The sequence below is a fragment of the Meleagris gallopavo genome, chromosome 14, assembly GCF_000146605.3.
Source record: "Meleagris gallopavo isolate NT-WF06-2002-E0010 breed Aviagen turkey brand Nicholas breeding stock chromosome 14, Turkey_5.1, whole genome shotgun sequence".
Taxonomy (NCBI): domain Eukaryota; kingdom Metazoa; phylum Chordata; class Aves; order Galliformes; family Phasianidae; genus Meleagris; species Meleagris gallopavo.
Window position 1 is genome coordinate 4,510,699 of NC_015024.2, and position 14,561 is coordinate 4,525,259.

Below are 14,561 nucleotides of genomic sequence, written 5' to 3' on the forward strand. Positions count from 1 at the left end.
ATATTATGTAATAGAACTGACACTTTTAATTCCTGTCCAAACAGGAAAGTGCTCAGCAGTAAGAGATGGGAGTTTATTTGCAGGTAGTTTTTGAGTAACTTTCAGCTTTCTTGGTATTATTTGCCACTTTTTCAGTTTCATGCAGAAACTGAAAATGTAAACGACCTGATATTAGTGATGGAACTGGAAACATCTGTTGAATCAGTAGGTCATGTAATTATATAAATCACGGCCATCTTTTGGAAAAAAAAGAAAAAAAGGACGAGTGGAATTTCACTGGCAAAACCTCTGACAATTCAAATTCTGCATGAGGATTTTTTAAACCTGCAGTTAAGTGTGGCTTACTAATTGAACACAAATAACTTTGACTCCATAAAATTTTCAAAATATATGTGGCATTTGGCTTACAGGATGGGTTTACATTGGTTTGGTGTTTTTAATTCACACTAGGTTTTGTCCACCAGTAGGTATATTAGGGAAGTGTTCCACAAATGCCTGAGAAAAACAGGCATTTGTGTGTCTGCTCTCTTCATTTTTCTGAAGCTGCTCTGTTAGAGTTTGTGTTATACTTTGAGCAAACATGAATCTGAGAGCCCAGGTGCTACATTCATTCTAACAATTATAAAGACACTGGATTTTCAGCTTGTATTGGAGGCAGTCTACTGAAGATTTTAAATATTACATTTTCCAAATTAACAACCCAAATGTAGTTCGCTTCGAATCCTTTCTACCAATAATTCCTTATATCAGATATACATTTCAGATCAGATTGCGGTTCTTTTGCTTTGGCCAGTACTATCAACTTAGTGATGTTGCACAAAGAAAATACAGCCAACTGATGTGTGTATATTTTGGCTTAGGTCGCTGGTGCAGATATCAGTAGGAGGAATGTGCTGAATGTTCTGAATTCAGATCCTCCACAGAGCAATGCAGAGTATTATTGAATTATGTTTAAGCAATCAAACACAACAACCACATGCCATTGTTCTAAAATCAAACATTTTGTTGATAGTGCATTGCTTGCTTTGCATAGCTCCTTATACATTTAAATTCACATAAAATCTCTTTTGCTGTTTTGTTTCATTCAATAAAAATGTGGTATCTTAATATAGTTTATTAGACAACTAAAGCCATGTCAAATAAGTACAGTTCCCAGAAGATGTTTTCTTGAGCAAACCTTTGAACACAGTGATCCCTGATGACTCTGAATTAATTCAGTATAGAAAAATACGTTACTAGTATATTTTTGGTTGAATTTGATGGGGGAGAAATTACACTAGCCTATTAGGGCACAACACAAAGCATGTCAGTATTATGCATTTTCTAATATAGTGAAATTTAACAGATGAAAAACAGACCTCTCAAAATGCACTCCTGACTGAAAAAAGGGAACTTGCAATCTGTGAAACTAGGTCTGCTATACTTCAGTGATGTTTGGTTTGCATTAGAGGAAACAGGTATGATGTAACTAATAATACGCTTTAGATCTCAGGAGAACAATGATCCACAGAAAAACAATAATTGAGTGCTCTGAACCAGATTTCTCAACAAGTCTTTGTTATTTTAAGACTAATTTGAAAACAGAGATCCATAAAGAACTACCTGAATGTTACTATTTAGCTCTTCATTCCAGTCCCTAAATGTGAATTTGTTCTTTTTAGAAAAATACATTAATTTTATAAAAGATTTCTCACTATCTTTGTTCAGAACTTTTCTTTTTGAAAAAGGATTATAGTTATTTATGCAAACTGAGATTCTATTTTGAAAATGATTAAGATTTGCCAACAGTTAGAGAATGGCTTTATCGTGTAGTTTAGAATTAGATATTGAACTGTATGTATTCTGTGATATACAACAGGAAACCTATTTCTCAGATGTCTTAGATGCTCTTGATTCTGTAAGAATTTCTGTAAGAACTTTTTGATTATCAACCAGAACCATTTCATTGAGAATAGTATCTCAAAACCAGTACTTAGTAACTCAAAGACTTCAGTAGCTCCAGGAGTACTGTAATGTTTCAGTTACTTCACAAAATCCAGTGTATAGGTATCGTTTAAAGATATCCTAAGAAATTTTTGAGACGAAAACTGATCTTAGCTGAATCCTCTCAGTGAATTTGTTGTAGCAAACTAATGCTAGTGCTGCTGTCTACCTGAGTGCTATCTCCTATGCAGCTCTAAAGAGAAGAGGGAAGAGAAAGATCATTCCAGCTGGAAAATCACACATAAAAAGGTTTGCCACAAATCTTATAAAACCGTTCAACCTTTTGATATCAAAATAGTTGACTTTGCATTATATGTGACAGTAACAAGAAACTGACAAATTAGCTGTAATAGCAACAAAATGAAAGTACTCCCACAGTCATTTTATTGTTTCTGAGGTGCTCAGTGCAGCCACACTTTGTCTCAGTGATTCCAGATGTTACTGTGAGCTCATTATTATAAAGCTGAAAATTGTTCTTAATGTCTGCATATTTTGCTTTAAAATATTGCTGTACATGGCAAACAAATTCTAGTATTCTGAATTTAATACAGAGATACTCTGAAATGTAAGATATTACCTTGTTCTTATGAAGGAAATACTTTATGTCACTAACAGCAATTCTAAAATTTCATTACGATGTTCTTTTACTTACAGTAACTCTGAAAAATATATTTAGGTAAAGAGTAAAGTCTCTTCTTTTCAAGGCAACATTCTTCTTCCCCACTGCATAACTCTGCCAGTGAGGCTTTCCTCAGTGAGTACTGAGTGCCTTGGTGAATATGTTAAAGCATCTTTAAAAATACTGTGTGTTAGAGAGCTCAAAATGAATTATAGCATAATAAGAAGATTTAAGAAGTTGAATATCTGTTAATATCTGTTTGGTAACAGTCTAAGCCTTCTTGGATTTTATCCATGTTTATAAACAGAGAAAATTGATTCAAAGCACTTCTGTCAAATAAAGAAAAAGCTCAAAAGGCAATTTCATAGCATGTTTATGTATTATGGATGGGCCTAAAATCCTGTAAATTATTCTACGCAGTGTTTAGGATATAGTGGTGGTGGAGAGCTGTGGTAGGGCACACCTGTAAAGAAGCAGACAGTTAGTCAACTCACAGGCTAATATTTGTATTCAGAAAGGTTGCTATGTTCACTTTTGTTGGTCTCTGAGCATTTTTCTTTACATACTTGAGCTGTGAATAACAGCTGCTTCTTTAACCACTGTATTCAATAATTTTCCTACAAGCTGAGGTAAAAAATAAAAAATTGAAGATTTTTCACAGAATAGTACCAAGAAATAGCCTATATTTGACTCCTACCCAGATCCTGCTTAGCACACCTGTTAGAATAAAAAAACTGCTTCCTAATCAAACCAAAAACTGCAGATAATCACTGTGGGCTTTGAACCAAAATACAGTCTCAGAAGAAAAACTCGATCTGCTGAATCATATGTGCCTCAGCAAAAGCAGTACTACAGTTATTCAGTCAAATATCTTTGCCTGCTTTATCATATTAAGTTTGAGAATGTATATTTATGTGCAAAATACACTTTGTCAAAGATAGTAAGATATGAAGGTATGGACAAAAGCATGCAGATTGAATTTTCCTATGTGAGGAGTAGAAAAGTTGCTGTTAATGTTAGGAACATGAAAGAAGCATATATAAGAAAATAAAATCTTTTTCCCTGAGATAGTATAGGGCATAAGTTTACACAGAATCACACTGCTGAAACAAAACTAAGGGATTATCAGTCTTCCCCAGCCACTATGAACATTTTTCTTAGTTTTGAACAGTTTCCTGCAGAATTTTCAAATGAGGTATCAAGATGACAATGAATTAAACCCTAACAAAAACGGGATAAAGAAAAGGAATAAGAAATGAGGCGTGGTACTCTGAATGGATTAAAGATAGGTAGCAAGTATCAGACAGTGAAAATACTCTAACTTTAATAAACAATCTTCTTTATCAGATAGGCTTAAAAGTAGTTTCCAGTTTGCTATCCTCTCTCACTTTAATCATTTCAAGTCCTCGTCCTTTGGCATTCTTTAACTTAATTTCATTTTATCATAAGAATGTCCTGCTACAACTCATTTGTCTTTGTCTTCCACATCCCTCATCGATTCACATTGCAGTCTTCTCTGTGAGCTTTCATACAGCATATTAGATTCTGTCTTGGCCTCTCCAAAGGCCTCCACCACCCTGTCTCATCTAGTTTCTTCCCATTTCTGTTTCTGTCTACTCCAATCTAATTGTTTTTCAGGGTTCACTGTTAATCATTTCCTTTGTATTTTTTCCACAAGCCACATTTACCTGTAGTTTCTTACATTTGTGTTCTCTCTCCTGCACAAAATACATTTTTCTTAATGTAAGCCAGTGATTCTAGAACATATACAAGTAAAAGCATCTGAACAACTTGAAGTATTTGATAACATCTTGAAATAAGGCCTTTTGCCTCTTAGTTCCTTTTTTTTTTTTCATATTTATATATGTATCTTGGAACAGAAACAGCATTTTCCTCTGTAAGAAATTTGTACTGAGAAAGTATGGCAAACTGTCAACACCCAAAAATAATGTCCATATCCTGAAGTTCTCATTCATGAAAAAAATCTCACTTGTCTTCAATGGAAATTTTCCTTCCTACTTAATTGACCTATTTAAAAATAACTTCTTATGATCTCCTAAGCTTTTGTCGTAGTCATTTTTTCTGACTATGGTTCAATTTAGTCATTACAAAACCATTTGTCTGTTTCTTGGGGTTTTTGTTTTTTTTTCAAAAGAACTTAAGGAAGTTAGGTGCTTAAATCTCACTGAACTCCAGTTTACGAGGGACACATTTTTAAGTTCCAGTCTCAGCACTGATCTCCTGTGTTCCCCTCCTGGAATCTGAAATTTGCACTAGGGAGCATGGTGTTTGAAGTGAATTTCACTTCTGAAATACTGTCTAAAAATTCCCACTACAAAAGAAGCAGGGGGCAAAAAGATTAATCTCAGAGGAAATTGAGGTCACAGTCTTTGTGCTTCTTGATTTTTGTATCACTGAACACTGAGTCATACTCAGCCAGTTCAGAGTTGATCTGCAAGATATACGTAAAATGTAAAGTTATTGCAACACAAAGCTAAAATTGTCAAACAGCTTTGAACTATTCCAATCTTGGAATTTTCTGAAAGATCCGAAGAAAGCAACTAGTTTTTTTTTGCAGCAATCTTAAAAATAAATATCTGTAATTTATTAAAAAAATCTCTTAAGTATTTTTTAAAAATGCCTTATTAATTTCATTTATCGGTATTGTCAGAAAAGAACTGTTTGTCTGGAGATCGTTTCCTGCTTGCTGATATTTCCAACAAAAATGCTTTTATGATTCTGTCGTTCTGTGTTTACTTACAAATTTTCTGAACCATATTTTAAGGTGTTACCAGTTGAATGGTACAAATAAGTGATCTCTGGAAGACAAAAACAGCTTATTAGCATGAAGTTCCAAAGGGGAAGATTCCAGTCACTTAAAACAGAAGGCTATTGCATCATAAAACCACAGTCAAATAAATATCAAACTTGCTATTATTCCTACTTCTGAAATACTATTCCCAAACCTCGCTTTTTTGAGAGTTAGCTGTGTGTTCCTAATCAGTGCAGTATTCATGTCTTGTGTATATTCGTTTCCATGCCAGCTCTGCCTTTTTGTTTAGACTGCATTTTTTTTCTCATTTAAGTAAGATCCCAAATTATTTACAAAGATGTTTTTCCCCAGCCTTTTAACAACTGCAGTTAGACAGTAGAATTGGATGCACATAAAGGTTACTAAGATCATATTTTGAAAATCTCAAATATCAATATCTCAAGATCAAACTCTTGCCCATTCTGAAAGGGAAATATTTCCTTTGGAAAAGTAACTCAAGGCTAGCTATAGCCATTACTTGTTATTGATCAATCCAAAATTAATTCCATGGCTACACAGAAAATGTTATTGAAATTATTGACTTTTTTTTTTTCACAGAGTATTCTGATAATTATGATGCTTACCCAGTAGATGTGAGGATTATCATGTGTGAGGATTTAATTATGTTAAGCAACTTAATTTGCTTTCATGGCTGTAGAATCAAATGCTTTATTACTCCAAATTAGGGGAAAACAAAAAGAAAAAGGATTATGTCAAATAATGGCAACCTCTTAAAGATGGTTGGAGGGAGGCAGATAGAAATAAGAGAACAACTGTCATTATGCAAGGCAATAATGATGACCAATGAGGAAAGATTTACTTCTTTTTAAATAACAAGATATACGAAAGATAATCCTGGAGTCTTGCAGCCATTGCAGCACATGTAGCAGTGCATGTAACATCCATACCAGGTTCCTCCTTATGAAGGATAAGTGTCTGTTGGCTGGAGCCCAGAAAAGGTATTTTCTCTGCAAGCCACATCTATCAGTTCTTACTACTATAAGCATATGTGGCTAAGCAGATGCTAAAAGCTATAATGAGATTTCTTAACAGCAACTGGAACTCAGATGTGGAGAAGAACTGAGCCTGAATTTTTTAGATCTCTCAGATTAGTGTGACTGCATCAGTCCAGTTCTGTACTCTGTCATGGAAAATGTCTCTCTCAGAAGCTGAATTTATTTCTTTCTTCATTTGAAAGTTTAGCATGCATCTTTACAGGAAATATTTTTAATGGTAGTAACTGCATGCAAATTCACCTGAGTATATGTTGATTTTCCTAAGGTGGATTACTTGGTACAGGCTTTTTATCTTCCAATTCATGGTTTGTTTCCAAGATTACTGTGAAAAATGCATTGCAGTGCTGTATAAGCCTTATACAGCACTTATCTTATATGCTTGAGCTGTTTCTAAGACTAATTCTAAAACTTCTTGTAGCAGATTCTAGTAAAATCTTAAAATAAGTACATTAAGAGTTTGTCAAACAGTTGTCAGTAAATGCCATACGTAAATACTTAATATAGACTAAGAAATTACTACATTAGATTGTTGTTTCCATTTTCTTCATAAAAATAATCCCCCCCATCCTCCTTTTTTTTCCTAGATCGTCCAGGTTTGTTAAATGTGAAGCCCATTGAAGATATACAAGATAATCTATTGCAAGCTTTGGAGCTCCAGCTAAAGCTGAATCATCCAGAGTCATCACAACTGTTTGCAAAATTGCTTCAGAAAATGACGGACCTCAGGCAAATTGTAACGGAACACGTGCAGCTGTTGCAAATAATAAAGAAAACGGAAACAGATATGAGTCTTCATCCACTCCTACAAGAAATCTATAAAGACTTATATTAATGGCGATAGTAGTTCTTATCCTCTGACATAATGTATGTTCTTCAGATTGCACTATTTCTTTGAGAGAAAACTTTGCATACTTAAGAAATTACTGTGAAACAGCATTTAAAGAAGAGAGAGCTTAGTATAGTAGATCTATTTTATGCATATTGTTTATAAAGACACATTTACAATTTACTTTTAATATTAAAAATATCTATATCATGAAATTGTTGGCAGTATTTTCAGAATTAATTTTTTTAACTATCTTATTTCTTAAAATTGCTTGACAAGTATGATTGATGCTTGCTTCACTGAGGTTGGTTAAGCATGCAGTTAAATTTTCAACTTAAAAATAAAAATCTTGCTCCTTAAACATTTCTAGGGAAACATTTTAAGTATTATGTCTGATTCTGCGCTCCCAAGGCAGCGGCAAAGTAACAATGAAGTTGAATTGTGGATTAGCGTAACTTCACATAAGAATTCAGAAGGTAAAATTAGACATGTCAGGTCTAGTAGTTGTTCCTACCATAATGTATTTTTACACTGATAGAGTTCTGTAACGAGGACTTTGTATAAGTATGAATTAGGCCCATCATTTATGGACAAACTCAAAAACTTGACTCCATTTCAAGCATTAGTTGAGGAATATGCATTGTTCATCACTCTTAGGAAGCAGCTTTATCAGTTGCTCTGCTCATACAGTTTCAAGACAAGTGGTGAAGCAGTCTGTGTGGAGATGCAGTGCAGCTGCCTCTCTGCCATGATCTGCAATGAACATTCCACACCAGGTAGTGCTAATGCAGCTTTCAGCTACTCTGGGAAGTCTGTTGTTGGGATCAGTTCACATAATACCAAAGTTATCTGATGAACTCACATTGAAAAATATACTCAGTCAGACTGCTGTGGAAAACTGGAATGGGATGACTCCTCTTAAATAAAAGCAAGATTTGAATTCATTCTTGAAAACACAAACCTGTAATGGAAACCCTAGTATATGAGTTTAACTTGAGGTATCATTATTTATCACTGGGGATGAGAATGCTTTTGAGAGGTTCAGTGCTTTAAGATTGCTAATTTTATTTTATGCATTGCCCCATAGTGTCAAACAGGATTTCCACAGGGAGCGAAGCATAGGAGAATGCATAAAATTTTTAAAAGGTAAATTTAGTTACACAATCTTTTTCTAGTATTCTCAGTACAACTGTGAGACTACCTTAGATTCACGTATATTCGCATGTATTGTGGCCACATTTACTGTTTGTGAATGTGTTTGAGAAACTAAAGCAAGTATGATCCACAATGATGCACTCAAGAATGGAATTTTGGAAAGAAAAAAAAGCCACTAATTGTAACACATATCTTTGAAGCAAGGAGTGGTCCTTAATTGAATACCCTTAGTTTCCACACAGTGACCAAATTTTCTTTATTTGGCAAAAAGTGTGCCTTAAACTTTGATATTTCTAGCAGTGATATGTAAGCGGACCAAAAAGGAGCAGAATTTGGAATAGGTGAGAAGGTTCAATTTTCAGTGAGTCTAAATTGGCCTTCCTACCAACATGGCCCTTGGAAATCTTAGTTGGTACAAAAAGAGGCTGTCAGAATTAAATATTAAAATAAATCCTTATGCTTATGCCTTACATACCTGAAAATATTTCCTACTACTTATTTCAGAGAACGTCTGGGCCTATGGTGAGTAGTAAGCATTATGCCTACAAGGAAGTGATTGGAGAATTGGATCATTCAGCCTCAAGGTTTAAAATCCACAGATGAGATTTCAGTGAGATGAAGTCAGTGTGAGGCTAAACAGCTTTGATCTTCATTAAGTTTCAGGTAACTTAGAAAAATTGCCCTAAAACAGATGGTGTGTTGTGTGTTAATGCTCAAATTGCATTTTTTCCTGCACTTTACATTTAGGCACATTGCGCAAACTGAGCATTAGATTCTGACAGGGATTACATGCACACTAATTTGTGGCTGTTACCATTCAAAAGAAGTTGTTCTCTCATGAACTCATTTTCCGCAGGACACTGGCCACTTGAAGTTTTGCCATCTACCGCTATTGGAAAATTTTAATTGCAAAGTTCATCCCCTCCTCTAGGAGGACATACCAAAGACTAACTGTTACCAAGGTAGATCACAGTTTCAACACCAAATTCCTAATAGTAATGTACTGTAAAAAATATTAAGCTGAGACTGCATTTCCCATACAATCCTAGAATCACTAGAAATGAGATACCAGAATTAGTTTTAAATAAAAAGGAATGCTGGGACATATTTTTACATAAGTATTATTATTTGAAAAGGACAGTGGAAAAGATGCATTGAAAATGAAATTAAATTAATTACTTTGTTACAGTAAGAATTTCTCTGTAACTAAGAAGCACAGTAACTCAGAGAATATCATTCTACTTCATTGCAAGGGGTAATATTTTTGTGAGTAACAGTTTAGCAGTTGCACTTCTTCAGGATTTCAGTCTAACGTGGACATACACAATGCATATATTTTGAGAGTGGTAATGTAATAGTAGTCAAAATGCTGTAAGGATAAAAGAGAATACAGATTTGCAGGAACAGGTGTTATCCTTTATTATTATGGGGGGACTGAGTGCCCAAAAAGCCTATACTTTTAATTCAACTGTATAAGCTGCTTTAATAAAATACATCATTCTCCCTACATCCTGGCTTCTCTTACATTTTGATAATTATTTATCGTGTTTTCCTAAAGCCATGGAAAATATTAATTTTTATGTGAATTACTAATCACAGAAATGTTCTAATTCTAAACGGTTACATCATGGTTAGGAAGTTTTGCCTAAAATACTTTTCTACAAGAATAGGTCTTAAGGGAAAAATGTTCATTTAATGGACAATTGCTGTGTACTAATTTAGAACAAATGACTGTTATGAGGATATGAAAACATTTTCTCAAAAAACAGTGTTTTCTCTTGTGAATTATGTTCAGAATTTTGATCTAATTGTAAATACTTCTTGTTTCTATGGGATTTTATTTATTAAAAAAAACAAAAAACAAAAAAAACAAAAAAAAACAAAAAAACTTGCTAATGGGAGTTTAAAAGTAGGTTGTAATATTTTCAGATTCTGGAGTTTTGGTTGGTATGGGCCATGCCATAAATTAACAATTTGGTTTTTGATCTTCAGTGCTACTATTAACATTTAGCAACTCAAAAATAGAAACAGTCAGCTGGTATATGCCTTACTTTGAGTAACTTCACTTTGCTTATGTTTTACTGTTCTTCCTCAGTCATCTATTCAGAATATTGTAACATCTTAGAGATGATGTGCTGGGTGAGATACTGGTACATTTCCACAGGTTTTAACCTTCTGAACTGTTGTTCTGCCTTGCATTTTACACTGCTCTGCTACTGCAGTAGAGAAAAAGCTCAAGGCAAATCATGTGCAGGGAAAGTCATTGAGTATACCTGCATGAATCCAGCAACTATCTTCCTGTGTCCCTCACTATGCCAAACATCAACTAGTCAATGAAGTGTTTCTTGCAGAAGCTAGAAGTTCTTTATCTAATAGGAAATAGCAGCTTCTTCATACAGTGTTCACTGGTGACCTTATTAAAGCCAACGCAGTTGAGACCATTTTAATCACTGCTTCCATAACAGTGGAACAGTTTTATGTCCTTATACTATGGTGCCCAAACCTGAGCACTGTGCTTGAGGTGAGGCTGTGCCAGCACAGAGCCACAAGTGGGCCAGTCCCTTCCATTGCCTGGCTGGCAGTGCTGGGCCTCATGCACTCCAGGGCACTGTGCTGACTAGATTCAACTTGCCGTCAATCAGAACCCCCCAGATCCCTTTCCGTGGGGCTACTCTCCAGCCTCTCATCCCACAGTCTGTACATAGCCAGGGTTGCCCGATGCCAGGTGCCGAAGCCTGTATCTGGTCTTGTTAAACATCATGCAATTGGTGATTGTCCAACCCTATGACTTGTTGAGGTGTCAGCTTTTCAATACTGCATAGAAGGAGGCAGTGAGTTGTGTGTATGTAACACAGTCTTTTCCTATGGTAGGCAGCCCTTCAATAGTGTAAAATTCTGAAGCCTAGAAAATGGACTTCCTGGTAACTGTTGTCATGACTTGTGTTACAAAACTTCAGAAGTTTTGATAGGCCTGCCCTGCCCTTTCACTTTAGCGTGCACACTCTTATTCTCAGTTCACCATTGGTACAGTTAAGCCTTGAGGGATCAGGATTCAATATTTGATCTGCAATTGTGAACTCTGTCCTGGAGTACATTTTAATGGGACTTTTCCTTTTCAATGATACATAATATCTCTCACTTAAATGAAGGTAACATCAACTTTGTAAACAAAGCAATACAAAGCTGCAGCTTGAGATTTATAGAAGGAAGAAAATATAAATGATAGGCAAAAAAAAAAAAAAGCTACAGCCTCCTGAATCAGCTCAGTCATACACCTGTCAAGTGTTTCAGCTTCTCTTTCAAGCATGGGAAGAAATTACATGCCTGGTCTTAAATCCCATTCCAATTTCCTTGCCAGTGGTGTTTAAAAATCAGCTACATAAGTACGTCTCCAACTACATAAATACAGCAATATCCTTTTATCAATACTAACTAGCTCTCAATGAGTTGGTAATTGTAGCAAAACCAATTTCTGAGTTTCTGATTATTCATTTTCATATATCAGATGTAGATACAAAATCAGACTGGAGAAGCAGCACGTAAAAGTGTTGCTCACTGTCTTTCAGAAAAAAATCAGTAGCCAATGACTGACCCAAGAAAAGAAGAAAGTCATGGTTAGGGAAAGATTTCAAGACTTCACTTACAATATGATTATATTGTCATGTATATGTGTCTGTACATAAGCAAGGACATATCTACATAACATGCATGCATAGTACAGCTCTTAACCAGCAACCATTAATTACTAGTAGTTAGTAACCTGTGGGTGGAAGAATTTCAGACAGAAAAAAATTGCTACTTCTTACATTTTTGCTTGTACGCTCTGTTTTAGTTGCCTCAAAATCTATACCACCTATTTTCCAGTATAAAAATGCTGTTTAGATGTAAATATTTTCACTTCTGCTCAATCTTTCATTATCTGACCCTCTATTTCACCAGTCCTCTTCCGTCACACACTTTCAAAGCCATATAAATTCAGATGCATTTCTGCTCAGCATGGGAGCTCTTGTTTGCTATATATTTGCTCGAATCTCAGTTTAGAGCTGGAAACTGGTATCAGCAACAACAGCTCAGGATATGGATGGAGACAGTGTTATTTCACTGCTCATTAATCAGCAAACCTGGCAAATTTGGTGAAACAGGCAAACAGTCTTTTTCAAAGACTGTACAGTGGATCCCTATTGATGGAACCCTACTATTTGGACCTCACTGTTTTGTATAAAAGCTGCGCACTTGCGAAGATATCACTACATGCAGCATGTTGTCTTCGAAAGGGACCTGAATTATACCTGTTTGTATACAAGGCACCTAAAGTTCCTAAATGAGATAGAGAGCCCTGCTACACTTGGCCTTGCAGAGACCAGCACCGTTTCAAGTTGATTGCACACCAAGACAAGGAAAGCAGAGGAAAGAAGCAGCAGGGAAATTTTATTCTGTCCTATTCCAGATCCACAAATGAGAAACAACATTCAGATCTGTACTCAGTCCAATTGCTTAGGCTGCCTCTTACAGATATCTACATTCACACTTTGCAGCAGCCAATTGAATTATAAGCCTTTGTACTAGCAAGAAGTTAAACAAAGACAGCAAACAGAGTATATACTTTGATAGACTTCCAAAATATGAGTAGTTATTTCATTTCTCTTTCATGACACAGATCTTTGTTGTGTCAAATCCTGTGCTAGGTTAATGCTAGAACATAGTCTCTGCCCTGAAACTCATACAGATCATTCAGCAGGAATTCTCTGGGCCCTATCATTCAAGCCTCATTCAAAGCAGTAACTTTAGATCTTCGGGGTTAGGTTGATTGGGACTTCTTTTAAATATGAGACTGATTTACTTCAATAGATTTTGGCAAATGGATAAACTCAGTTTTCAACTCTGGAAAGGGGCAAGGTTCTGATAACGATATTGCTAACTGAATATCACTTTCAGCTCTGTTTTAGAAACAGGCATGCATGGTAAGCAGAAAAGCCTTAGCTGCAAATGAATATAGCCCTTTTAGATGGTTTAAGGGCTTTCTTTTTAATTATTAAGCTTCCTTATTGTGCTGGAAACGTCCAGTATTTTCATAACAGCATTGGCCAAGAGGAATATCCATTGCTCATTATATTATATGCTCTTACCCAACAAGGTTTTTTTAGTTCAGTAGAAACAGCAAGGGAAAACTGTACTCTCTAGAGGCAGGGGAGGGAAGGAGAAACACGCAGTACCATTGGTTCTCACACTGGGAAGAGCTGGCAGTGCAGGAGAAGATCTTGTCCTGCTTGCTGCAATGATGATTAAAGCATTCTGTTGTGTCAGCATATCCTCAGTTTGTTAGTGCTAACTCTCAGCTGGCCATATCCTGCCAGATTTGCAAGCAAAGCCTGCCAAGCCATCTCAACAAAAATGTAGCTTTAAATATTATAAATGATGCTGCATTTTACTGTGGAAATGTTTCCTGAAAAGGCTGTTCCAAAACATCCTTTATTGTTGGGGAGGGGAGCAAAAGGGGCCTGGGAGAGGGAGGAGGGAGGAAAAAAGAGCTACTTTTAATAGATTTTTTTTTCTTTTGAGGCCAGAGATTCATTTCACATCATTCTGCAAGACCAAATGGATATTTTTTTTCCCAGTAACTATAAAACATTACAGTAATAATTTTGTATGTAAGTTTTGGCAACTAAGCTTGGGGTGGGAGGAAGGACATAGGGCATCTTATTTTATAAGGAATTGCAGTGAGGGATTTTGCAACTGATCAGTTAGTAAAAACGTTTTGGTGGACATCTGCTTACTGGCAAGGGATCTCTCTCTTCTTCCCATTATATTAAATAAAAAAATTACTGCAGAGTGAAGGAAGTTGCTCTCATAGCAAGGGCAAGGTTTGGATTCTAGACCCAAAAAAAAGATTTTGGCCTGCATTTGATAACAAAATAGTAGTATGGACTGTTCAATGAATCTCCACAAATTGGCTATTCTTATGAGAATTTGGTTCCTCTATTTCCATTTTTTTTTTGTTGTTTTTTAGGTGTATGACCTGGACCTACATCCATGGGAGCTAATCTACACTTAATGTTCCAAACATTTGTGCTGACAGTCACAGAAATTCAAAACTATTGAAATTCAAAATTCCAAATTTTGACCCATCTGCACAGCAAGGTTCTTTTAGAG

General features: G+C 35.5%; 1 protein-coding gene across 3 annotated transcripts in view; it reads left to right on the top strand.

Moving 5' to 3' along the window:
• Positions 1 to 9,920, top strand: part of PPARG (peroxisome proliferator activated receptor gamma) — a 54,585-nt gene extending 44,665 nt beyond the window's left edge. For 2 of the 3 annotated variants that reach the window (XM_010718432.3, XM_003210040.4), the window contains exon 7: positions 7,015 to 9,920. In XM_010718432.3, coding sequence (XP_010716734.1) covers positions 7,015 to 7,262 — 248 coding nt within the window. In that variant the 3' untranslated portion in view covers positions 7,263 to 9,920. Of the gene's footprint in view, positions 1 to 2,174; positions 2,233 to 7,014 lie in introns of all 3 variants that reach the window. The other variant, XM_031555530.1, reaches the window with a different exon arrangement.
• The last annotated feature ends 4,641 nt before the right edge of the window (positions 9,921 to 14,561 follow it).